Source organism: Melopsittacus undulatus, chromosome 8 (assembly GCF_012275295.1).
Source record: "Melopsittacus undulatus isolate bMelUnd1 chromosome 8, bMelUnd1.mat.Z, whole genome shotgun sequence".
Taxonomy (NCBI): domain Eukaryota; kingdom Metazoa; phylum Chordata; class Aves; order Psittaciformes; family Psittaculidae; genus Melopsittacus; species Melopsittacus undulatus.
The window spans coordinates 7,925,905-7,953,848 of NC_047534.1; the positions used below are offsets into that span (position 1 = coordinate 7,925,905).

The 27,944-nt window shown below is 36.3% G+C and overlaps 1 protein-coding gene across 1 annotated transcript in view; it reads right to left on the reverse strand.

Moving 5' to 3' along the window:
* Window positions 1–208: 208 nt before the first annotated feature.
* Window positions 209–27,944, reverse strand: part of CYTH3 (cytohesin 3) — a 50,872-nt gene continuing 23,136 nt past the window's right edge. The window contains exons 2-13 of the mRNA XM_005143358.4: window positions 22,537–22,619; window positions 21,927–21,991; window positions 21,439–21,505; window positions 17,089–17,207; window positions 13,322–13,402; window positions 11,181–11,293; window positions 9,908–10,056; window positions 9,046–9,157; window positions 1,762–1,838; window positions 1,607–1,678; window positions 1,316–1,470; window positions 209–700 (exon numbers count right to left, since the gene is read on the reverse strand). Coding sequence (XP_005143415.1) covers window positions 628–700; window positions 1,316–1,470; window positions 1,607–1,678; window positions 1,762–1,838; window positions 9,046–9,157; window positions 9,908–10,056; window positions 11,181–11,293; window positions 13,322–13,402; window positions 17,089–17,207; window positions 21,439–21,505; window positions 21,927–21,991; window positions 22,537–22,619 — 1,166 coding nt within the window. The 3' untranslated portion in view covers window positions 209–627. The remainder of the gene's footprint in view (window positions 701–1,315; window positions 1,471–1,606; window positions 1,679–1,761; window positions 1,839–9,045; window positions 9,158–9,907; window positions 10,057–11,180; window positions 11,294–13,321; window positions 13,403–17,088; window positions 17,208–21,438; window positions 21,506–21,926; window positions 21,992–22,536; window positions 22,620–27,944) is intronic.

Consider the following 27,944-nt stretch of genomic DNA (forward strand, 5'->3'; position numbering starts at 1 on the left):
CACAACTAGTTAATGCTGTAGCTGCCAGTCTACCATGGAGTTGCATTTCTGATGAAGAAAAGCTATTTCTGTAAAGGTAGGAGAGCAAATCCTAAATGAAAACTGTACGCAGTTGTTCATTTACTGCAAAACAAACAAGAATGAGGACCAATACTGACATTGCGGGGTTTCTGCTTTCAGAAAAATTAAGTGCTAAATCACACCATACTCCACTTTCCATGCTACATTTTAATGAGAGATAAAAGACTTACAATCGCTCCTCCTTTTATGGGACACATGCTCAAATAACAGCTATAGGACATTTTACTATTAGGCTCGAATTCCTTCCCTCCCAACCCAAGTAAACTGGAGTTGTAGCTAATACAAGTAAAAACAAGGCTTCCACGTTTTCAGTTGAATTAAGTTCCAGTATAATCATCCTCTGAGATTTAAAGTGTACTTGAAATCATATGCCAATAACTGTTTACCCTGAAAGGTCTTGCCACGTTTTTATGTTATAATAAAGTGTACATATATATAAAAAAATTACAGTTCTTGTCTTCATTTAGTTTGTCCAATTTTTACATTATCACTCAACTGTATGCTCATTTATAGGTTGAGGCAGATATAAAAGCTGCTGATCATGTTCTATTTCTTATTTGCAATTCTTCGTTTCCTTGTTGCCAGCATATCATAAAATGGATCCCTGCTAATACTTGCTCTAGAAGAGAATACAAAGAATCATCAGTTTGGTTAACAGATACCTGGTTTTGAAAACTAAACCTATTTTGCTCTCTTCCCTGCGCATGACTCCACACTCTTAATGAGATCATAGACCACTGAATTCTAAGCATCACAAATATTTCTTTAGAAAAAGATGTTACTAAGCTGTCATTTGCTAAGAATTTGTACCTTCATCTTGACTATTTCTTATTTCTTTAGGTGTGCATCTGCTTTACAAACCTTCCAGATAAAGTCAAGCTGTGAAAGTTTAAAGCTGCACTGTGAACATGTTTAAGATAAATGTTACTGAAGTTAATTATCAGGTGAAGTAAGAACCTCATAAAATTAGGGTTAAAGACACCAGGCTTTTATAGTTGCTTAAAAAGTAATAAATCCATATTTTCCTCATCTGAATTAACAGCACTATTTCCTTGGGACCAGTCAGTAACAAGACACTTGCTTCTTGATCCGTTAACCCCACGTAGTTTGTCTTTAATCCTTGAGCATATTGTCAGAGCAGAATTCTTCAAAGTTAGAATACAAATTCTTAGTATCTTACTCCAAAAAGACTTTACACTTCATTTCTGAAAGACATTTAAGACTTTAAACTCACTTGATAGATTTAATCCACTCTTCCTTTTCCTCTGGGGTGGGAGCAGATATTCTGTACACTACATGGTTGCCTTCCACCACTCTACCATCAGCTTCAGTTTTACACGCTTTAATTACTTGACCTTTATGACTAGGATTGTAGAGCTCAAAGCAGTTCTGGAGGGTAAAAATGGAAGAGATCAATTTACAAACCAAACCAAAACTGACAAACATCCTAATTTAACACTAACTTCTATGAGGTTTAGTTCTTAAAAGAAAAAAAGAAGAGGAGAAGGGAGAAGAAAGATCTCACCGGTTTTCTAGGATCTTCAACTTCTCTTATGCTAAGATTTTCTAATGGAATAATTCCTCTTGGTTCTTTGTCCTAAAAAAAAAAAGGTCAATATCATGTTATTAGCCACTTAAATATCTTTACTACTAACAAAGTTCACTGTAATATATACTCACTGTTGTGTATTCAAAGTAATACAGGCAGTTATCAGTCAGAATAAACCATCTCCGTTTCCATGTTTTTACTCTTCCCCCTACAATCAAAGGTATGGCTGAATTAAACCTGTGTCACCATCAAGACTTCAACAATGGGTAAGACAGTGATTTAGTTTTGCTTGGTTTTCAAAATGTAGCTTGAATACTTCATCCTAAATGGATCAGGCACAGATGAGCTGAGGTTAGAGGAACATGTTACTGTAACTCTCATGCTAAGATCAAATGCCCAAGGCAGCATGAACTATGGTGTTGCTGACCAGCCACAAAAGCTGGATGCTCTAAAGTTGCAAATGTCTCCTCTCTTACAGAGAATGAATGTCAGGCCTGCTCCCCCTCTGTCCATGCCATCACAATGCATTCAGTGCTGCTACAGCAAAGGGAGGCCAATCACCAGTGTCTGGTTTAAGCTGGCAAGCAGCTAAACACAGCACTTGCATGCTTGCTCCAGGATCAGTTGTGTAACTACCTGGTTGCAAAACCAGTAATTGGTTTCCAGCAACAGGACCAGCCCTATCCACAGCACATACAAGAAAAGGGTCCCATCAGTAAAATCAAGGGTGTTTTATCATCTTCCTTTAACTTGGGAGTATACATGTGGTCAAGAAACTATCTCTACTTTTAAATTTAAGATCAAATGCAGAAGATCCTTATAAATATTACTAGTAGAACAAATATGTGCCATGAACAAAGAGCAAAGCCTATGCCAAATGTACCATTTTTAGTCACCTGTCATAATTTACTATTTTAAAAGCACGTTCTCCTTATGGGTTAATACATCACTGAGTTCACCTGACAGAAGAAATAGCTACTGCTCAAAAAATGCCAATTTTTCCTGCATTAAGAGGGTAGAAACAATGACCATAGAGTTCCTCTTTCTTACACCCACTAATGTCACATTGTAAGGAACAGTCCCCTTTAGAAACGCACATTACTGTCTTGGAGCTTTCAGCTGGTTTTCTGCCATTGGCTACTTCAAAACATGTCTAGCAGTCCACAAGCACATTATTTTTCAAACTCATTTCCAGGAAGGACAACTGCAGATAAAACATTCACATGTTCTGGGCTTAGCTCCACCATAGTTATCTGACTACAGGATTATGTCACCACCTGTGCATCATCCATTCAGCAGTGATTTAATCTCATTAATCCAACATTTCAAAACAGTTGATCTTGCTGTTGAATACCACACATAAAGGAGTACCATTAATACACACACCACACCCCCCCATTCAGTTCAAGTCATATAACTAAATCTAAGACATAAGCATAATTTTTAAATCTTTTTGTTCTACTTGAGATAGCTGGGATTTTTCTTAATACAGAAATCCAAATAATATTAAAGAACAACTCTAGGAATTCTCATGAAATTTCTTCATACCAGTGTACCACATGTTTGCACTGTAAACCAAGTATGTTGGACATTGTATCTTCCTTTTGCTTGGTTTCACAACCTACACAATTACCCCAGTGCTAACACACGGCAATGCTCAACATGCGCAATAAACTTTTATGTTTCTACTACATACACACACATGTATTTTAAGAAAAATTTAATCTGCAAGCAGGTGTGGTGAAATAAGAGAAGGCAAAATAGTGCAAGATGCAGAAGCTGTGACAGAATGAATGAGTGAACTGGAGAGAGTGAGGGAAGAACTGGTGGCATTTCAGTGCAACCACTGTGACAGATCCTTAAGTAAAGCACTGTAGAAACATTCAAACTGACACATGAGTTACTGGAAAATTCCCATCACCTTGACTGAGAGCTGGTTCAAGTATCAGGAAGTACTTTACTTCATCTTGACTCACTTCCAGATCAATGAATAAGCAGCAGCTGAGTCAAGGTGACTGCCAAGGCAGTCCTTGCTATCACAATAACATGACATATTTTCATACAACCCAGTGTTCATTGCCAGGACTTTTAAGTCACGTTCTGCTCTCTAAGGTTAACATCATTTAACATTTTTAGGGCACAAACTCATCAGGCTAACAGGTAACATGAGCTTGCATCAAATGTCATGGCTTGCCTAGTTCCAGTAGAAAAACAGTTCAGTAGAAGATGAAACAAACAGGCAAATAGGTAACTATCACAGAGGCAGCTTAAACTGAGCAAAGGTTTTCCTCAAACTTTTCCCATGTCAAAACACAATAAGAAAAATAAGCAGGTAATAACCATATAGTTAAAAAGAATACCTGCTAATAATTTTAAGCAGGAACAATGGACATAAACCACACACCTCCTAGAACAATATGAAATGCCAAGTAGTAAATTACAGTTGAGTTTGCTTAAGTTTTTCCTGGCAACACCTCCCTGCCCCTTGGGAAAAGCCGTATTTCTCAAACCTGAAACCTTTTGTAAAATCATGCTGCAGCTTTGATGAAGCTTTTGTCATGAAACATTTCCCAGCTCCAAGGTAGTATTGATGTTGAAGCCAGAAAGAAGATCAAGTATTTCCAAAGGCATCCCTCTCACTGCTCCTTTCTCCCTAGAAGAGCCAGGAAGTAGCTCATGGTGTTACAACATTCACGTGAGTTGCGGAAATAGACCTTAAGTCTCTGCTCCACTAAACTGAGTTACAGGAAAAAAAGCAGCAAGGTTGGAGTTTTTGGCAGGATAAGAAACTATTCTCACATGTAAGAATCTGTGTCCCCACTCCACTGCTTTGCTGCAGCTGTCAACAGCACAGAAATGCTAATAAAGCTTGAAAGGCAATCTAACCTGTACTCACCAAGTCTGCAGAGGTCACCATATAACAAGCATTTAATATGCCTTTACAATGGGCTGAAACCCAAGAAGCTGGTTGATAAGGCTTTGTGGCCCATAAATACTGTAGGCAAGATTAATGGGTAAGAACTCGTGATAACAAAACATTCTTTTCTTTGGCCAAGATTGCTGTAGGCTCACAAAATAACAAAGAGTTTAGTACCATACTTCATATCTTATTCCAGCTTCCAGCCTTTTAAAGATTAAAACTGAAAGGAATTAAGTTAGCAGAAGAGGATCAAGAAAATCAAAGTATGAATCCATAAACATTTATAGCAATGGAGAGATATAAGTGATGTACTTCTGAAAGATTAAGCTGATTAATTAAAATGCAAAGACTTCTCAAGAAAATAAAGCAGCATTATATCTTGTAGATGAAAATTTAAGGAAACCACAAGAAAAGGCCACAGCAAGGCATAAGGTACAGAAAGAGGAACAGAAACTCTCTTCACCTACATAACCCAACATGGGATTTTTTTTCCCCCAACTGTGGGCAAAGTACAGACTAGAGAACAAAGGTAAAAGAAGCCTACAACTAAAGGGAAAAACAACTGGCAAAACTCAGGAAACACACATTTAAACATTAAAAATAGTCTTAGGACTAAAGGCAGCAATGTGTCTGAAGTTAGAAAATTCTACCCAAAAATTCAGCACCTTTATATGAAGTTTTAAAGGGGAAAGAGAGAGATGCACCATCAAGAATGATTTTTCTTCTCATCAAGAATGTTTATTTCTCATGTTGATAACTAGGCAGAATGGACTCACAAACTGTACAGGTGATCTGCATCAAAGCTTGTATTTCTCTGAAAAAGAAGTTTCCCGCAACCACATCAGTGACTGCCTCAACCTGGAAGAGCATCAGTTACTACAAGAACAAGGCAGGTACCAGAGGGCACCAGTTTCCTGATCAACCACCACTATTCTCTTACCCCAGATTAGGGAAGAGAGAGAGGGCATCCTCTCAAGGCCCATCCCTGGCGGATGGGCCCATATGTGACGCTTTTGAACAATCTCCAAGTTCTCAGTAACTGCCTGACAGGCAGAAGAAAAGAATGCGATCATGTGTCTGGCTTGAATCATTTCCCTCCAGTTTGGTGGAATAATGTCATAGTTTCCCTCAAACTAGATGAAAATATTACATAAATCAAGCTGTTTGCCAGGAGAGGCTGTTTTAGGCAAGGAAATGCCTCACTGTGCAAAATGACTGTAACTTGGACACTGAGACAGAGCACAGACTACAGTTTCAAAATACCTTGAAGTGGATAGCAGAAAACTTCATGGTGCCACCACTAATAATTATGATGCAGAAAAATCTAAAAGCTCACAATGTCTCAAGCTGCCCTGAGCAATGATTCATGAGCACTCAGCAGCTTTCAGTTTTTTACTTGTAGCATTCATATTCATTACACCAGACAGTGTAGAACTGAATGATAATTTAGGTTTACCACGATAAAGATGTCTATATAAAGGAACCAGCTGAATCTACATAGATAAAACCAGAACTGCTGTCCGGCTGCCAGGTTTAGGCAGGACTTACACAAAGTCACCTCTGAACAATTCAGAGCAGCAAACTCTCCAAAAGCATTTGCACCCTCTCAGCTTTCTAAAACCCACTGCCAGCCTGGAAAACTAGGGTGCTCTTTAGGATAGTTGAATCTTAACAGTACATGAAAGTTTCATGATATCCATGTCCTGCTCAGAGGATAATCAATATGGGGAGCTGCAATACTAAACAGAGGGGCACAAGCAGATAAATGGGAAGAGTTGACTATAATAAATACCAAATACAAAATACTGTCATAATATACTCAAGGTTTCCAACATGTCTTAGTCATATTTGTAGTTTTAGATGAACTTTCTGTTTCAACTCTTTAACAGCTAAGCACTTAAATGCTCACACAGCAGTAGAGTCAGTCTTCTTTGCATTTCAACAATACTGAAACTTTTCATATCACTGTTTTCCAGAACTGAAGGAAACCCTACCCATTTCACAAGAAGTGTTTCCCAACAGAAAGGACTGTAAAAATGCAAACAATGTGGATTGAGACAGCACTCTCAACATACAGCTTAAGCCTCCTAGCAAATAGGAAACCCAACGGAAAGAAAGAAAAGAAAGAAGAAAAAGAAAAGAAAGAAAGAACAGAAAAAGAAAAAAGACAAAAAAAAACCCAGAAAGAAAGAAAATGAAAACAGAAAGATTGCCAGGCTTATTTCTGGTCAGTGCACCTAAACTAGTAAAATGTATTTGTCCCAGCCTGTGTGAGCTGAAAAAAATGCAGTCTTTCACGGAAGCACAGCTTTACCAGAGGCTGATTCACCAGAGGCTTGTGGATATGTTTAATTTCTTTATTCATGTGGATATTCATGTCATGGGAGTGTTATGTGCCACACCCTGCTGTTTCACACACGCTTTTACTATTGGGTTTTCTGTACGCTGTCTCATCTACCGTGTACATAATAAAAAGCTGATTTTACTGACCTTGTGCCAGAGCCAGAGATGGATTGTACAGAAGTAGCTGGCAGCTCTCGCTGACTTTCAGTCACTATTTCTTTCAATTTCTTTGTTCCTCTATTTTTATTAGATCTCTTATTGATCTTTATTAGATCTTTTATTGACAGCTTCTTCCGAAACTGTCATTCCTCTACACACATTCTTACTCTTGCTTGCAGTCTCAGTATATGTATATGAAAGGGCACCAGCAATAGAAATATGCACAGCATGGGCTTATACCCAGCCTCTTCTCCAGAAAGCACATTATCTACATAATTTTGAAAGCCTTTGCTGTTGAGATAGCTATCGTCTTGTGCTACAAAATGAAGAAAATCTGCAAAGTAATTGAAATTGTGCCAGCTGAGTCAACACACGTCAAAAAGTAAGAGTTTTCCTTTTTTGTAGTTAGAAAGACAAACAGCTCTATAACATCTGTAGTGCAGAGGCCAAAATAAGACATCAGAGAGCACGTGAACGAATGCCAAATGCTTCCTTTTCACATCTATTTCTTTCCAGCACTAGCATGACCACCAGTTTTCAGGTGCAATCAACAGAGTGGGCCCATGGCTCTACCCAGGCTCTAGTTTCACCATACTACTCACCCCACATGCACCACACATCCCTTTTCACACTTTAGTCATCCTTCTCCAAGTGCAAAGTTCCTTCTACTTTAACAAGCAGTTACACGTTAAAATGGTCAACAACTGGCTCTACTGGAGTGTGTAGGGGTGTTTTTATATAATGAGGCTTATTTCATTGAAAAACAAATGTGAAAACAAAATTTCAGTCTCCTTTATAAACGAAAAAAAAATCCCTAAGCCCAAGGGAGAACATGAATCCCAACAACTCTAAAAAAAGTCTGTGAACAAAGGCATCTTGTAGTGCCAGGAGACTGAAAATTACCAGAGGTTTCCACGACCCTAAATTTGGTGCTCATTCAAGATTTTGTTAAGTAAGCTAAAGACCGTATTTACAAAGGAAAATAAAAAAGCAAAATAACAGTTTTTATAAATGCATAGTTCAAATGAAATCAATCTTTCAATAATCCAATTGACATACAAGGAACAATATCACCTTGAAACTTCATTACAAGAGTAAGATGTTGTTTTCTCTTGGTAGAAATCATTCTTCCCTCTTATGTTATTCATTGAACAAGAAAAGAACAAGAATAGTCATCTTTATTTTTCTCCTTTACGTGTAAGCACTTTCTTCTTTTCCAGAACATACTTGCATGTAAGCCAGACACTGACATGCCAGTCAGAGTACCACTGATGATACTGTTAGTGACACTGAGTGAAAAAGTAAAATGCTACTAGAAATTTGATTTAAAAAAAAGGAAAAAAGAAAAAAAGAAGAAGAAAACACAAGGAAGGAGGAGGAAAATAAAAGAATGAGCAACTGAAAAGGATGGGACTGGAAAGCAATCCGATACGTACCTCCTAACGCAGAATAAGCAGAGACAGCCAGTCACAGAACAGAAAGGTGATAGGTCATAGGCCATAAGGAAAACAAGAAGGCACATTTAAACCACTCATTAAAAAATCATAGCCAAAACCAAACCAAGAGAAACTCACAAATAATATGGAAAAATAAAGACATACAAAAATAACTGTTTGAAGAGAAATCCTTTTTTGTACACAGAAAACTGAGTTGAAATATCACAGTTTTCTGAAATGACCTTACAGAGACTTAGTTGCTATTTATCAGTCACAGCATGTGTTAATACCATACAGCGTTTCCCTTTTGTCACTGAGTTTTACTTCTCATATATCAGAAATAGAACTCTGAAGTTTGAAACAAGATCAATTTGGATATGTAAAATAAGAAGTAACAACATTCAGATGTAAAGGGGTTACTTATGTTGGTTCATCAATTTTTAAATACAAATTAAAAAGTTAATCCTATTACCTTCACAAGAAAGAAGATAGACAAAAAGCAACAAACATGCTAATAATGAACAAACACGTCGCAGCAAAACGGCCTTATAACTAACCTAGTTTCAGCAGCCAGCCTTCTCTATCTGGATTGAAAAATGTATGCGTTAGATCATTTCCATCATCCTCTGGGATCTTAAATGGCTCATTCTTAATACTTTCATATAAATTCTACAAGAATAAAAAAAAAGAGTAAAAAAAAGTCATTAACAAACATCTAACAGCAAATGCAACCAGGACATCATATTGCCTCTCAGACTCTATAAAAACCATAGTAAACAATATCCATAACAATCTGGACAATCCCTTATCTATCTCTGTTTACTATTTTGATTAAGTTTGATTTTAAATGACTCCACTATAAACAAGTACCTCTTTTTACATATTTTATAAGCACTCTTTGCAAAGATCTTTAACTTCAGCATTCAGTATTTCAGAGGCTTCAGCTCTCATTTAGTACAAGTTTTGCCAACTGAATCTGGGTTTTCAGAAAATGGTTAGACCACCAGTGTCTTAGATAAATAAGTATTTTTACTAATATCTCAAGGAACAGGAGGCAATGATGAAACAATGATTTTTACTATTTTTTCCAGCTTTTTCTGACTTATCCAGAAATATTTTTTCTTTTTTCCATAAGGAGCCAATTCCACAAGAACTTTGCCATCAGCAAACTACTGACTGATATACAGTATTTTCCCTGGAATCTCCTCTCTTCAACAGAAGTTTGAACATAGGGAGAACTAGCTCAAAGCAGCTGTTAATATCAGAAAATGCTTCTTTCCGCTACTCAAATGGTTATGCATGCTAAAAAATGTTCTACTTACTTTCCCTTAACAAATTTGACTGAGAATTTTTGCACATGCTTCTAAGTTTCCTATTAAAACCACAAAACTATGACTTGTCTTACCCAGTTGAACTTACCCGTAGTAATTCTTCTGGAAGGTCTCCACCTTCATTAATTCCACGATTCATAGAAATAAACCTCTCTACTGTTGGTTTATCTCTTACATTGTGGTTGTGCAGACTGGTATTCAGCATAATGATCGCAAATGAAAGCACATAGCATGTATCTGAAATAAAATTTGAAGGAGTTATCTTTCTATGTGTTGAAGTGCAAACCTGTGAAATGAATATATAAGCTCACCCTGACTGATAAAGACAAAGGTAGTCAAAAACTCTTAAATATAAAAAACTATACATGGAAGCAAAGTCTCAAATCTTTCTTTAAACTGCTGAAGTAAGCCTAAAAAGAAAAAAAAATATGGAACCATTCAACTTAAAAGCCAGTAAGTGAAAAACAGTACAAGAGAATAATAAAAAAAAAACCAAACAAAAAACACCTCTTTGAAATCTTTGAAATCATTGCTATCACCCTAAATTAACATTTCACTTGAAACACTGAAGTGCTGTTGTGCAAAACATTTGCTGCACACAGATTTTGCCCAAATCATACCAGTAGATCTTGTCAATCAGACTCTTACTAAAAGTACTTACAAAGCTTTCTCCAAAGAATAGTTTCTTCAAAATAGTAGTTGACCTATATTTAAACAGGCTGAAAATGACACTGACTCAGTTTCTTGGCATGCAAGATGACAACAGAGATCTTATCCTGCCTCTTGATGTAGTTATGATTATAGTAAATTCTCCCAGAATTCAAGTACAAGGTCTATTTTAAGAAAAAGCAGGATGGAAACCTCTCTGCTACAGAGAGGAAAATGTGTTTGCATCTTCAGCATGTTGTTTTCAATATGTATTTTCCTCTGTAGCTGTTGCAGACCTGCTTTACATCAACCCTTTCCTAGCATGGATGCTCTTCAAAGTGATCAACAGCGAGCTATGATCATATATAACTAAACAGATCAACAATGCCAAAATGCCAGGGTCTTCTGTGCAGTATTTCAAAGTTCTATTAGCTTTCATACTTTAATTGGCTTAAATATATATAATGTTGAAGTTTTAGCAATGGAACTGCATTCTGGCCATAAGCTTGCACCTCCTGGAAACAAAGTATAGAATTAGCCAGTTGCATTTTCTCAATTCTGAGAAATTTATCATTTCACACATTATTTTATCCTGAACTTCCAAACTAGACATCATCTCCTTGCATCAGATGCAGAAGAACATATATGATTAAAAATTAAAATAAAATACATATACACACACTTAAGAACTCCTGTTATGTCCTGTGACTCACCTGTAGACTGGAAGACTCCTGGGTTACAAAGGCAATAGCGTGAAGCAAAAGCTTCCATCATACGATCAATTTTTTGAGCCTCTCCTGGGAGTCTGAAGCTCCACAGAAACTGCCTACAGAAGGGAAGAACAGTCTTTAGACTCACTCCAAGGTTTATATATTCAGTATATACGACCAATAATCAGAAACTAACAAGAAAAAAAAAAAAGCAACCACAAAACCAACCAAACAGCAATGTCTATATAAAACATCCTAGAAATATGTTCTCAATCTCTCAACACACAAGTCAGGAGCTATTATAAAGCAACATGCACAGATGGCTAGCCCATGAGTTCAGCCAGCAACACTGCATGCTATCAGGCAAGATAATATAGCAGTTCATATTCTGAGACTCTTTTCCAGACTAGTAAACAATTTTCTGTATGCATCCCATTTTTGCTGTAAGGCTGCTATGGGGAAACAATCAGACCAATCCTTCCTGTGTTTCCTGGCTACTAAAAGCAATACACACCCAGCTAGACTTTACTTACAATGTAAAAAGACACATTACAGAAAATATTTCTGGTAGGGAAGAGAAGCAAGGAATACAAAAAGCACTTAACATCTTTACTTGAACTCATCAAGAACATTTTAAAAATAGTAACAAGAAAACCCCCAATGCTTAGAGAGGTGCTGTCTGTCTAGTGTAAGCTCACCCTGCAAGAATCAGATGTAGGTCTTAAAAAGAAAGATTCATGATATTGTATCAGTAATTTTGTAATACACACAGGAGATCTGTGCTCCTGTTTGGCAGCATGAACTGGAATACAGTTTTTACTTTCATAAGTTACTATTTCTACCTATAGGTACACTGGAATGCATACAGGACAGAAGTCTTCACAAATTTACTTTTGGCACACTGTGGCGCTAAAAAGCTCCAATGAATTTAACATTTTTTAACTTCTTAGCAAATTATCTGAATTAAAACAGGATCTAAACCAGCAAAGTTACATGCTCTGCCATGCAAAACAAGTTCTTGATATTCCCTGTACAGTGGGTGCCAATATAGTAACCATTTATTCCTGTCTTCATCAGTTTTCATTTTAGGACATTAAAGTGTCACAGGCCATCTTTAGTTTGTCATCTCTATATACTGTCTTTTACTCACCTCATGCAGGGTTCCAACCCAGATCACGAATTTTGTAAGCTACCAAAATACAAACATTTAATAGTAGCAGCTGCTAAGAAGAATAAAGTTAAACCTAACGTTAAACTGGGAAAAAGAGATAGAAATATGAAGCCTCCCAGAAAAGCTTCAGCAGACAGAGAAAAGGCTTCCTTAGCTCCTGCCTCAGGCAGCTCAAGTTACCATCACTCAGCCATAGCAAAGCTGTTCTGACTCCATATCACAAGACTCTGCACCAGAGATAAGGATCGCATGGACATTTCAATTTATCTGGTGTCAGGATGGCGTCACTAGTGACAATGAAATTGGCAGAACTATCTAAATCAAGTTGTTAGATCTATAATAGATTTCCACTAAGACAAGAAAGGACTTCACGAGGTCACTGCATGCCAGCATCCCAGAGAAGTCAAGTAAACTGTTCACTTAGCAAGGGAAAAAAGTATACTAAAATATTATACTTTCATTCACATGACAAGTGGGAAACTGAGGGAAGTAGAAATAACTTGGTTCAAAGTTTACCTCTTTGAAACTGAACATAATGACAGATTATGGTCAACAGAATTCCACCCCTTCTTTGCCCAGAGGAATAAACTGAGGTGGAAGGAAAGAAGAAAGAGGGCAACAAACAAAATTATGTGTTTGGGTTAGGAGTTTGTTTTTTACCTATCTCAGTGCTAAGATATGAAGCAGATCCTCAAATGTCCACATATGGCAGGCACACCAAAAAGTTATTTGTTTGTGTTTGTTTAGTTGTTTGTATTGAACTTAAATAATTAGAAGGTTTCACCTTCAAAGGCAGCACACACACAAGCAATTGGAAGGGTTAAAAAAGAGCTGTCTCTGCTAACTTCCATAGTAATGCGTATAATCGTGCCAAGCTGTAGATCAACTTTCTGATGAATAAATCAACACAGGGACTAACATGAACGCACAGTTCAAGAAAGAAAGCTCAGGTCAAAAGAAAGAATTTACTCACCTTAAGGCTTGTACAAGATTGAGATCAGCGAACTCATGGAGTTCAACAAAAGCCTGAAGAACTTTAATATTAAATTCATCTCTATGAAAGACAAAAATGCAAATAGACAATTACTATTCCAAACTTTAAAGAATTCTTAGTTATCTCTATTTGCTTTCAAGAATAAGGAAGAAAATAAATGTTCATACTGACATTTCATCTCAATGTAATCAGAAACATACATTTCAAGTAATCAGAAATAGCTTACAAATTTGAGAGGCATTCTGCCCATTAGAGCCAGTATACTTAAACCAATTTTAGCACCACTTATTTAAATGACTCAAAATGGCCTGGCCTTTCCCACTTTCCATTTATTATTACTGCACCTGCTTTGATATGGGATGACACCAAATAAATTTATCCAGTAAAATGTCTTTTGCAAAAATTATGTCATGAACTCTTAAACAGTAGTCAACACGAGATTAATTTCTTTAGCCATTCAACACATGAAAACCAAACTATCCTCTTTCTTCCTCTAAGAACAGAAAATATTAAAGCAATGTATTAGTTTATGTACAAAGATGAGTACTTTGGGTACTGACTGTACCTAAGAAAAAGAACAGCTTTGTAAAAGAACTACTTGGTACGTACTATATTCTTACTCCATTCTCAAAAATTGTTACAATGGGAGTTTATTAGAGTCAGAATAGGGTTTGAACAGGCTTCTTCTCACCTAGCTTTTATACTGCTATGCAAAACATGAGCCAAATTTTGCTTTGATACAGAGATATTGAAATGAAAAAGTAACATTTAAACATTAATGAACCCAAAATTGTTTGGATGCAGACAGTATTTAGCCTATGCCATCACTCAGTTCATATGCCAGAAGCATAAAGGTTTATAATCCACAGGGTGTGCTTTAAATACATCACCAAGACAGAATGCTGCATATCAACCTCCACCCAAAATTAGAAAGGTGTGAACCCACCAGAACTTGTGTTGCATTTCTGACTAACTGCATAGCCAGACTGCTCAGTAACACTCACAAGTACCTTAACACAAATTATTCATTCATTGAGATGTCCCCATTTTGTAAACAGAAAAACACATCACCTCTGTCAAGCAAAATGAGGTAATTCTCATCAGATTTAGTAAAGCACTTTCAAGTGCATTTAAAGGTTCAACTTTATTTCACAAGTTTTCAGTGCAGTAAAGTGTTATAACAGTATAATGAAAGAAACTATTCAACTGGGGTACTTTGTTACTTTAAGCCCAATATTTATTTTGTTTATGTGTATGGAAAGCTGCAGAAATTCAGAACAAATATTAGCCTTATACTCTAAATTTTGCACTTCCAGGTTTTAACATAGACTAGATTAATAGTGATACTTGTGCTAGGTACAGCTCCAAAGACACAAGCCAAATATCGTGAAAGGTCTAGGAAGCCACTTAAAAACAATAAATGAAGGCTTACAAACATACAAATAACTCTCTAATCTTTTATAGGATGTAATTAATCCCTTATTTATTGTACATTTTTAGGTATTATCCCATTCCATTTTACCATTCACTTCTTTTCAGGTTGCTCAGTGCCATAACACTGTACAAGTCAGTAATTTAAAATATCTCTCTTTATGGCAGAATGTTAAACAAATATTTCATTCTGTTGACTATCTTGCTGCTGTCTTCAGCTATATTTAGCTACAATGCAGAAATAATTCATGATGAGCCCCCAAGAGGGAGTGGCAAAGTAAAAGAGAATGTCCTCAGACTCCAAGTGTCTTGATAAATAAATAGAAAGTAACTCAGTAAAAACTCATCAATAATATGCACTGCCATTTGTATAGCATAAATCACTTAATAGCCCGTTTCTGAGGTAGTCACAAAAGCAAAACTAGCTGCTTAAGACCACCTCAGTTGTCACATTTTGTTTTATTCCAGGGAATTTATTTTATCTCAGGACCTAAAGGTCTATTGCATTTTCAGAGGAACATAAATAAAAATTACTAGGATGCTAGGAAGTTAATATTGCAGTTCAAAGGATTATCATGAACCAAATCCCCATTCTAGACCTGACTACCTTGAAATTTGTATACGCATTCCTGAAAATCAGACTGTCATCTCTTCACCTTCAGCCCTCCTTACTAATAAGTGAAGAACAGAGACAAATACTATTTGCTTTCCCATTACTATATTAATATTACACCCTTCACAGAAATTAAGAAACATGAAAAAAACCAAACCCAAAACAATTAAGACTGACTGGACAGACTGAATAAAAGCCTACTTTAAAGCAAAAAAAAAAAAATTAAATTTTACTTCAACTGTTCCTTAAAGTGGATAGGCTGCTTCTGCCTTGTGGCAAAATAGCAGCAGTAGGTTAATTTTATTATCCAGCTGATGTATACAAATTTCCTGATCAAATCAACTACATTTCTATTTAAGCCTTGAAAAGCCTAGGAGATAAAAGTGAACTGCATATTTATCTGTATATATATTCAATATTAAGAAATACTGCATTTTCAGATTAGACCACAGTGCTGCTCAGCAGCATCCCTGCCAGGGATACAGAAGAACGAGCAATATTTTAATTTTCAATGTGAACCTATGAATAGTCACAGAAATATCACTGATCATTCCAGTGGGCTTGGACATACTGGTAAAACCTTTCTGCTTGGTGCAGGGGTTCTGGAAATAAGACTAGAAAAATTTGAAGCATTTCAGATGACAATACCAAGATAGAATGCAGCTCTCAAACACAGACTCTTTTATACAAGCTTTGTTACAGTTTTGCAATTATGGACATTAACATATAAGTGATTTTATAATACTGATAGTCCAAATATTCAAGAGAAACAACATGCTGCTGTTGTATAAAAATTATTGAAATGTCTACATGTACTATACAGAAACTTCATAGCCAAGATCTATTTTCAAAATCTACATATTACAGTAAAAACTTTCATTGACACCATTAAAGCATGGAGGAAATTGCTGCGCACAAGCTAAGCTGTTGATGCTGTTAACAAGATTACAGGTGCCTCAAAAGGGATCTGCCAGAACATATCACTACAGGAGTATATCCCAAATGAGTCAACTTTTAAACCTCTGTAACTGGTATCTGATCTGGAACATGTGCAAGCATATAGATACACATACTGCACCCCACGCGTCACTTCTGTCTCTTTCTGCTACCTTTTTTCAAGATCAATTCCTGGGTTGCACAGCAATGGGAGTAATTTGCATTTTGACTCTGTTTTGCAATAGTGTGCATAAATATGCATGTTGCATGTTTATTGTACTAGGACTGACAAGGATATGCTGCAGCTGCCATTTGTGATGCCTCCTTACTAATGGGAAGTATGTGTGCCCAGAAGATGACAACACTAAAGCCCGCGTATAACTGCTGTCCCAATTATTGGTGATTGTAAATCACATCTTGTCTGGGCACAGCATCAAGAGTTACCAGAACTGTTGCAGTTCTCAGACATTCCAAAAGCTTGTGGTATTAAATTCTGCACTACAGCCAAATCTAAGGGTATTTTCTCAAAATAGTAAGTTACGATTAATTCAGTATTATTCCACAATATACCCATTTAAAAAGAACAACCTAACAGAAAAAACCCTGTCACAATACTGCAGCAGTTTTACTTCCCCCAGTAGCTTTTATAGATCACAGAGCAGTACAGTAGCGCTCTCATGCAGCCTGTGAAGGGAAAGGTAACTACCAAAATCTGTAAGTATGCTTTGTAAACTCAAGAATAACATTTTCAATATTTTTATTTTACCTTTCACCGAGGTAATCTCCAATTACCGTTTTATTTAATCCTTCTCCTTTGTAAAGGAACTGTGCAATGTCTTCTGCAGTGTTCTGCAGGAGGTCATTTTCTATCAGAAACTGTATTCCCTAGGAAGAGCAATTCCAAAGGAAAAGGAATGTTATGTTTTCTTCTACAAGCATTTGTGTAAATACCACTCAGAACATTTGGTATTAATACACTGACACAAACATATATATAGTACATTAAGTATTACATCAGTCTACAGATTTTTTTTAATGAAATGGTAAATGTTTTTCAGTTAAGATAAGCAGTTAGGTAAGTACTCATTTTAAAAAGGCTAGAAGTACTAGGTGGCAGTTTGAATCCCTCAACAATAGAAATATTAAACGTTAATTGAATAATGATTCCACATTGCTCTTTGGAGTTATTGCTTGAGTTGGCCTGTTCACAATATTGCATAAATGTCTGCAGAGACATAATCTGTAAAATCATGTAATGGATACATAGCAACAACGTAATTACCATCATGACACAAAGCATCTGTTATAATCTACAAACTGCAACCCAATACATCAAGCCATTTCTTGCGGTAGAAGTTGCGGTTGAAGATAATGAAAACAGTTTAAAACAGTTTATCAGTTTGTCAGCGACTTCTGGTTGTGCTGGAACTAAACTATTCACAGAGGACTTGAACTAGACTATTCACAAACCAGTCAAGCTTCTACCATGGAGCTTCTACCAAAGCCAGGAGGAGAATCTTACCCTGTCCTTCAGTGGGTACTTGATCAAGCCCCTGGACTCCTATGCCTCCATAAATTACTGGCCCTATAAACTGGTACATTCTAGGGATGCCCAGAGAACTGCAAAGTGGTAAAGAAAGGAGACTAGAAGTTACATAAAGATTACATAAAGGATGGAAGGGATGTTATTCCAACATTCAGCAGGTCATAAAGACACAGTGCTCTTCTCTTCCCCACCACACACCCCAACAAAGCTATTCCTGCGCGCTTCTTAAAACTGTTAATGACATGCTAGTGAAAAGTAGAAATGGCATCTGTAAGTAGTCTTAATGCCTTGGATTCCAAATATGTACAGAAGAGCCGAACAAATTATTCCAAATATTCCAAATATTTTCTACTAGAATATTTCATAATTTCAGAAATACTAGAATTTCTGCAAATTGAATATATTTATCTCATTAGAACTGGGAAAACTCCCATTATTTTTTTATATATTGCAGGAAACCCTGCAGTAACATTCAAAAAAGTTACTTTTATTTGGTTGATTCTGTTTTTTTTATAATGGAATTATTACCTGTCTGAGAAAATAAAGTCAATTTGCTGACCTAATTTAACAAAGAAAATGCATTGTGATGTTACAATGCTCAAAGCTTTTAAGGAAAAAAATAAAAAATTCTGGAACACAATTTTCTCAAAATAATTTTATTATCATCTGAAAACTTAATTTCAGTGACAGGTCAGTACTCTGACAACTTAGTATTTTGGTAAGTGATTTCAGAACAGACATGATTTTGTTTCAAAGAGTACATCCATTTTATCTTTGAAGCAGAAATACCTGAGCTTCCCTCAGAAATGACCCCTTCTAAGCTTATTAGATAACTAAATATTTGTACAGAAAAATCATCTGACTATGAAACATTATGCTTTTTCCCATACCAAGTTATTCATTAAGCTCTCAGCTCTGTCACCAACAGAGAAACTTCCTTAAGAAATACCAGAAACAGCAGTTGCGGATTCCCACTTTCAACGCCTAGATCATATTATTAATGCTTAGACTGACTAAAGTTGTTTTAAAAATATTGTACAAGTTACTGGAATGGATATGACTAGAAGCATGGAAAATAAAATTCTGTGCACAGAAGCACTTTAGCATATTACCGCCAAATAAAAAAATGAAAAAAAAAAAAAGAAAAAAAAATCTACGTAATCTTCCATTTTCTGGCTTTTTTTTTTAATTCTTAAGGTGTTAAAGAACCAGAAGTCGAAGAGACAGGAAAAGGAATCTGTCTGGGACAGCAACTCCAGCGTCTGGAATAAACGGTAAAATAGGCCAGCCAAACCCTCATCAACTCCTACGCTTTTGTCTCGATGCAAATTTTCTTTCTGTAGACTGACAGGAGACTGAAGACAGCTGCACTAGTTCAATCTCCCCACACAAAATTCATGGCTACAGAAATATTCAAAATTCACCACAAATATTACATTACATTGCTTCTTAAAAGTCTTATTTCAATGAAACCTGCTTTGAATTTTATAGGTATTACAGTAACTTAATTACAAATTCTGCAGTTATTTAAACCCTACTTTTGTCATAGGGATTCCAGTTTCTGGGCCCAATGCAGGAAGCACTGATTTCCAGTGCTGCGAATTTCAAGCACAGCTTCATGTCCTCTGTGCAGGGATTCTTGAAATGTTTTACAAACTTTACCATTACCACCCTTCCTGCACTTGGCTAACCAAATCCAAACAGCAAGGTATGTGATATTATATCACATAACTGTATTACACACAGCAATGTTGAATGAGGATTTCTGAGTGTGGGGAAGAAGGAGAACTTCTCTATGTACACAACAGAACATGTAAAGGTCTTCAAATAAAAGTGGTAAAAGAAAAATACCTCACTATGCTCCTGCTAATAGAAAACATTAGACCTCTGTTGCTTGGTTTTAAAGAAGAGAACTTGGAGGATTCAGTGCAAGTATTATTACCCCAGTTCTTTCACATTCCTAACTCTGGAGATCATCTTCCCTTCCTCTATGAATGAAAACCACCCTTTTCACAATGACCCCAAGTTAATGCTCTCAATACTACAAGGACATGCATTTTGGCTGCCGGTAATTTAAAGGAGCAGCTGCAAACAAGATGATCTAGATTTAGAGCAGCCAGCTACTGCAGGCCACCACTGATTCACAGACATTATGAAGTGAGTAGTAGACTTACTACTGTAAGTCTACCCCATTTAGATTATGCTACAGTGGTAATGTGGCCACAGCATCTATTTATAGAAAAAATTTCACCCAGCAAGCACAGTGACAAAAATAGTTAACACCGGAATGAAAGCATCTGACATCACTCTGTGACTTTGCCACAAACTTCTAGGACATGAAAGAGCTGGAGAACAACAGCAAACTACCAGGATATTTGGGGGTATTCTGCTCTCAATAGAATAGAAGTTAGACAGTCACCAAATGGAAAATAAAAACACAAGACATGGTCAGTAGCTTGAAAAACTTTCATATCTCAAAGTACTTGAGTGTTTCTGGTAAATTGAAAACAGGCTGAAGAATAGTAGCCATCCCTGTACAGAACATTACAGAAAACCCACTGAAATGTAACTGAATTCAATACAATTTGGAAGAAAGCATGTCAAGAACACACACAGAAAAACAAATGCTAAACAATTTCCAAGAAGACCTCAAAGAAGACTCTTCACAAATTCAAAATGGAATCTTAACCACAAACAAAACAAAACAGTAAAACAAAGCAAGGAAAATGTAAAATGAAAAGTAAAGACAAGGCTAAAGGTCAAGTATGTCAAAGCACCTCTTTTAAATCTGTCAGGAGAGGTCTGTAAGAGAATGTCCCTGAATTTTCCTGAAAATTAACAACTATTTATGAAAAGTAGAGGTACTCCAGAGAAATGAACTATTTCTTGGCTACATGCACAGCAGACTTCTTCAAACTGGTAACCAAATTTCTACCTGCAGGTGTTTGTACAAGTTATACAGGTACACCTATATATTTATAGAAACAGATATTCATACATGCCTTTTCCACAAACAGAATTTAGGTATATAAATATAAAAGCCTGGATGAGAACAGATTAAAAAGTCTGGGAAAGGTATTTTGGAAGAAAAAAAAAAAAGGGCATAAAAAAATAAAAAAAAATGTGTGGCCTCATTAATAGCCAAACATCAAAATACCTTTAGAATGATATTTGACATATCAACATAGAATACCTCTATCAGGTGCAAGTAATCTTTCTGCAAGCCAGCTCAATCAATACTGGCATATTTGATTGATGATAAGCAGTCTCCATTATCAAAAAAGGTTTGCTTAAGTGAAAAAAAGTACACAACTAGCAAATGACTAGATGACTGCTTCTAATTTAACCCTCTGCTCAGTGTGTTACAGGATATACAAATAAGGCCTATGAACTTACATTAATAGTTTTCTTGCAGGAACTTGATTCCTGAAAAGTAAAAAAAAAAAAAAACAAAACAACCAAACCCCAAAACCAAAACCACCAAAAAAAACCCCCATAAAACAAAACAAAAAACCTCCACAAAACCACAACAAAACAAACAAAACCAAGCCCAAACCAAACATTCTCTACCTTCTTAGGGTCCATGTTGAATTTCTTCCTTCCCATGGCTATTTGCTTATTTCTTTGAGTAGTTTTGCTACATATGGAGGAAAAGAAGAAACAATAAGCAGTTATCAGTTGCTTTTTTACGAAAAAACAACTTCTAGGTGAGCTTATTTGAACTGTATTTTGGCTACTTTGTATTTTCTATTACAAAATGGAGACATTAACTTTTTATAAAGCAGAAAATTATGTTTGTATTTTCAATTTCTTCGAGTAATTGCAACTTGATAGAACTGTATTATCAATCAGAAATATTTAATGTTCTATCCAACATACTCTCTATCCAAATGAATGGCACACCTGAACAGGATAAAGTCAGGCTTTAGAGACTTTAGAGCAGACCGAATAAAGGTGATCCAATGTTTACTTAGTGTGACAAAGCTACTTTCATTTGCTATTCCTGGAAGACCTGTTCCAAGGTTTTACTGAATCATGTCCATGTCACCATTACTTACCTTTCTTCTACACTAGTCAGATTATCAATTTCTGTCATAACCTCAGCAATTTCAAATTTTAATCTCTGCCAAAAGAAGGAAGAACAATATGTTAATCTACATTAAGACACTCTTTGAAATCATCTGTCTTACATTAATATGATCAATTAGGTTTTATTTTCTAATAATTGCGAGTCACCTGAAGAAAAGTGATGAATTTTGTGGCTTTCTTAGATATTTAGCTTAGAGATTTTAGCATAACTGATCTGACCGTTAAACATTGATCTGAACTCCCAGTGTATGCTCATGGCAGAGCATCGAGACCAAATCAGTTTCAGTGTAAGATTTCTTTATGCAGATTTTTCACTTGCCTGTATGCAATCTGCTGTTTAACGAGTTCTTGACTACACAGATCAATTGTATACATATGCACATACTGCATTAAATACAAAAGTTACCTTTTTCAAAAGCACACAAATGATGCATAAATCCTATACATTAACAGAATTTACCTTAAGCCATTTATATGCTTTTCAAACCATCATCTGGAATTCATACCTAGGTATGCAGTTTACTGTAACTTAATCTACTCAAGCAGCCCTATAAGGATCTTTACAGATAAAACAATTACCTCAATATCATCAATCAATTCTTTTTTCCTGCGACGAATATTTAAAAGCTCTTCTCTTTCTTCTATGGAGAGGTCATCAGGCACTGGAATAAAGCAAAATGCAGAGTCTTATAGCATTTCCAAATATGAGAGATGATCCCACATGAAAACAGAACAAATAATTTCTGCACAGTCCTCATTTCCAAACTGCCTCTGTTCTGGAAAGTTTTTGCCAAACTTGCAGTACTACACAGGCATTCATCTCTCAGTACACTTCAGACTTAACTTCTTTGCTCTTTGTAACAGGTTAAAACTTGAACAGGGAAAGTTTAGATTGGATATAAGGAAGAAATTCTTTACTGTTAGGGTGGTGAGGCACTGGAATGAGCTGCCCAGGGAAACTGTGAATACTCCATCCCTGGCAGTGTTCAAGGCCAGGCTGGACAGAGCCTTGGGTGACACAGTTTACTGTGAAGTGTCCCTGTCTATGGCAGGGGGGTTGGAACTAGAGGATCTTAAGGTCCTTTCCAGCCTTCCCTATTCCAAATATATGTCATCACAGAAAACTGAATAAACCTGATTAAGAAAAGTAATTTTACATGAAACATCAGGGTATGTGGGTTTGGTTTTTTTTTTAAGCTGTGATCATTTTCAGGGTGGATGGAGGGGGAAAACCACAAACAAACAAAAATCCCCAAGCAAAACAAAACAACAACCCCCCCCCCAAAAAAAACAAACAAAAAATCAGCAAAAACCAACCAACCAAAAAAACCCACCCAAACCAACCAAAAAAAACCCCCTACACCAAGAACCCTAATTTACTGGAATTCTACTTTTTAGAATCATAAGTAAGGTAACTGAATGAATGACTATGGACAGAATCTGTCATTAAAGTGGCACAAAGGAAACTGTGGGAAGATTTGGCTCTATGCCTTAATTGTTATATTCAAGTCTGATTCCTTCCAATTATCTCTATAACAAACAAAAATTTATGTAAATTGATTATGATTCAAAAGACAGGATTAACTTCCATGGACAAAAGCCAAAGAACAGCCAAAGCTCTATATAAGAGGTGTATCCTGGTGCTGACTTCAGACATCATAATTTTAGCAGTACCCCTTCATTTGCTAGCTTTGAAGGGCAGAGAAGCAGGTAAATACAATACTAGTAACATTCTTAACAGTAGATCCTTTCCACCTGTAGGATATACAAATAAACACACAGTCAGAATCAATTATTTAACACAGTACTTCATAAACTTGTGCTTTTTGTTTAACATCATTTAAGTGAGTCTGAAGTATTTAAGTCCATTTTAGGTCTCTCTTGGGCTGTGCTAAAATAAATGTTACCCTGTTGATAAAAATTTATTGATACGTTTCTCTACACCCCTATGGCCATCACTCACTCTAGCATCAGCCCTTTACCCTGCAGGCTCTGCCTGAAAACCAGCAAATGTGAAAAGTTACTTACACAAACCCTTTGCTTTTCTTGAGCCATTAGGTTTTCCCTAACAAGAAATTTCTTTGGACAGAGATTACTCCTGCTCACTTGCATAGCAGTAGATATTGACCACAAATATTCACCTCCTTTGCGATGATCCTGTAACAGCAGTTTTAATGCTACCCACTTTTGTTGGAAATAGCTACTTAATTATAGAACAGCTTCTCCTTTTGTCCCTCAGTAAGATGGAATGACAAAAATAATTATTAAGATATTTAAGCAGCTGTGTCCCAGCAGCAACACACAAGACACACTGCCACTTGGGATGACTAAAGCTGTTTGTGTCATAGACGTGTCACAGACTGTAGCAACAGGATCACAAGCAAAGGTTTGGCTGATCGGAGATTTTTAAAGCCACATTTGAAAACAGTCTTTGTTCGAATGTTAATAATGAAATGCAATGGTTGTTTTCAACATCCAGTGGTTAAGCTCCTTTCCTTTCAGGATTCAAATCATAACATAAAATCCAAATGGTAACAGGCCTTGTTAGACATGAAGTAATTACAGCAAATTATCTCATTTAACTACTCCAGATACAAACATGATTAAATTACGTCCAGTTTAGGAAATAACAGTCTTCTGTTGAATGAATACCAGGTATCAATATGTTTACCTGCTTTTTCTCTTAATCTCATCAGAAATCCACCCAACCCACCCATTCCTAAAAAGTGCTTTGATGCAAATACTGATAAGATTCTTTTCATATAAAACCTTATAAATACACGTGCCTACATCACATCTTTGTCTATGTATATACTTTAAGACGTCAAACCTCCAAACCTGAGGAGATTCTCTGACTACATGAACACTATGTACATACACATACCACAGATACTCCAACTAGTTAACTAAGGACTGATTAAAAAAAAAAATCACGACTGTTATCCAATGTTGATTATTAAAAAGGCAAACTGTGTATAATCAATCCCTCTCTTAGCTGGGAAGTATGTTGAAGTATATTTAAAGCATTTCCGCAGTCTTGCTTCAGTAGATGAAATTAGATTAAAATTTTGCAGTACTAGTATTAGTGAAATCTTTTAATTTTTCAACTTTTTGCCACAGCAGATGTTTTGGTGACTTTCACCTTTGCTGGCAGCTGGAAATACTAATCAGAACCCAAACAGAAAATAAACTTTAATTCTTAAAGAGAATTAACAGGCGGTACTTGATTTTTCTTCAAGCTGAGGTATCAAATCTCTGGATTAGCTGCTATCACAAATCCTTGACACTCGCAACAGGTTTGGAATATCTAGAACAAGTGAAATTGCTGTCACAATTCATGTTGATTTCATACAGTTTTCTATGCTCAGGCAACCCACCAAAGAAGAGAAACCAAACACCTCAATCCTTTCCCTCCAGCAGCCAAAGACTGTCTGTTGTGTTTTTTTCCTTTGCTCTGATCACAGCCGCAGCAGAGACACAACCCTCACAGTATAATTAATGATGCTGTTAGACAAGAAGGGAAATAAACTAAATGGAGTCAGACTGCCTTTTGCATTAGGAAATAACATCAAGTATTTATCTGCCAGATGCAATACAAGAAAAGTCTGCTGGAAAAGAAAATTCTGCACTTGGAGAGCACTCAGAAGACAGCATTAAAGAGAAAACTGCATAACAGTGCAACATCTTTAAATAATGGTATTAATACCAGAGCCAAAAGATTTTGGTATCCCTGATAAGAATAAAAGAACCAGGATGCAGCTTAAGTGGGGGTTACAGTACTGTTCAGCTTCCAGAAACTATTGATATACTCAGTATTTTACTTTCACTCACACTCTCACCACAGAGAAGGGATAACTGACTTGACAAGATGATTCCTACGTGAACCATCCTGTTCTCACCGTAAACTGGCATGTGTGCAAGACACCGAAGATGTCTGCCTTATTCTCATCCTTCTATTGGTTGTCTGCTTCACTACTCCCTTCTTCAGTGCTGCTGTCCACGCTAGTGAGAAATCATCAGTGGAAAAATAAATTCACCAGAAAAAAAATGGTTCTTAAAGAGACTATATGTGGCATTACAGCAACTTCAGAGGCTGCAGGTAATCTTCTCCAGGAGGCTACATGACTTTGTCTATTGTCCCTGTTTTGATTCTCTGTCTTAAACCAAAATTTAATAATATGTCTCTATTTCAATAAAGGTTTTTGAAATAATAATATTGGAGGATGTGCCTACCTTACCTGAAATGAAAGGAGGGAGATACTCAACTGCAGCTAAAATCAAACAAAACCAAAACAACCCTACACTAACACAAAAGGGCACCCACTTTTAATTAAACCTTTTCCTTACAACTAAGAAGTAAGGATCTACTCTTTTTCATGTCAATTTTTCTTTGCTTTTTTATTGATCCCTAATGAACATCTAGAAAATATAAAAAAAAATCCTACATTCCACTTCTAAACAGATAAAATGTTTCCTCAGGGATAGCCTCAAATGGCAATCAGTTCTTCTGACTTGAGCATGAGGTGCCTTACACAACCTGCAACACAGGGACCAGAGTGAGAGCCTGAAAATAATTTTCTTTGGAAAGCAAACCTGTACAGCTGTGGTACCCAGGTGTTCTTAGAAAATGGAATAAACACTTTTAATAGCTACAGTTTGAAAAGAAAAATATTAATTTTATTGACTAAAAAAAACTGAAAACCACAGGTGAGATGCTTTGTGTCAAAGCTGATATTAGACTCATGGCAAGCAAATGGGAGATGGAAAATGGCCAATAAATAACAGTGCAGTAAAACATCTTTACAGTTTGAAGCAAATGCAGCAGATATATGACAAGTGATGCTCTGCCCTGGTAGGGCACCTTCCATAAGCCACTTTTATGACCTCAGCAGCTTGAACACTTCTGCTTTTTCTAACCTTGTGTTCACATAATCCATAGAGCATGTATTCTGTGTTTGTGCTGTAAGACAAATTTTCTAGCTATCCTCTCTGAGTCATTTCAAGTTTTTTTGTCTTTCACCAATCTAAACACGAAGTAGACAGGATGGGAGGAGTTAACATGAACACTTAAATACTGAAAAAGAACAAAAGCATTTCAGTATAGTGAACAAACTGCAGTTGCAGTATGCTTTCATGCTATCTTCTAATCTTTAAATAAAGAAAATGTTCTAACTCGCTTGTGTGAAAACCGTCTAGTTTACAGGAAGCGTGTTTCCTTTTCCTAAAACTTCAGAGTTTTAGCTGCTACTGAATTGAAAGTCAATATACCTAATGATATTTAAGAGGAACAAAGTTATTGAAAATACAAATTATATTCTTGGCCAAGCAGTGTTGCGACTCCTCCTCCTCCTCCCAACAGAAAAGAAACCCCTAAGGAAAAAAAAATTAATACATACCAACGTGGCCTATCTCCAATTACCATAACTGACATAAATGAATTTCCTGTAAACTAATACTTATTGGAATATACTTTCAATGCAGGTTTGTTTACTCCAAATGTGTTAGAAAAAACCCAATCAAAACCCAACTGTAGCTTGCCACAGAAATGAGTGCATTGCCCTGCAGCTGTGATGTCACTTTACACAATTAAACACATTAAACAGTTTTCCACTGCTGACAACCCAAGTACAGTATCCAAACAAGAGCATCAGCCCACAACTCTGACATTTACAAAGATACAAGAAGCATTTTTGAACAAGAAGGCACCAAAAAAAAAAAAAAAGTCTTTTCCAGATTGAGAAAGAACTGCAACAGACCAACTTGCAAAGAAAGTCACACAGGTTAGTAAAAATTAGGAACACACATTGTAAGGGACAAAAACCTAATCATTTCCAAGTCCTTACCCCATATACATTAATCATTTTCAGCACTGAAAATTAAATAATTTCCACCTCTTGAATGGTATTATATGGACTAAAACACCTGCCTTTTTTTTTTCTTACTTACCAGCCTTTGGATCAACAGTCACCAGTCAGGGTGTAAAGAAA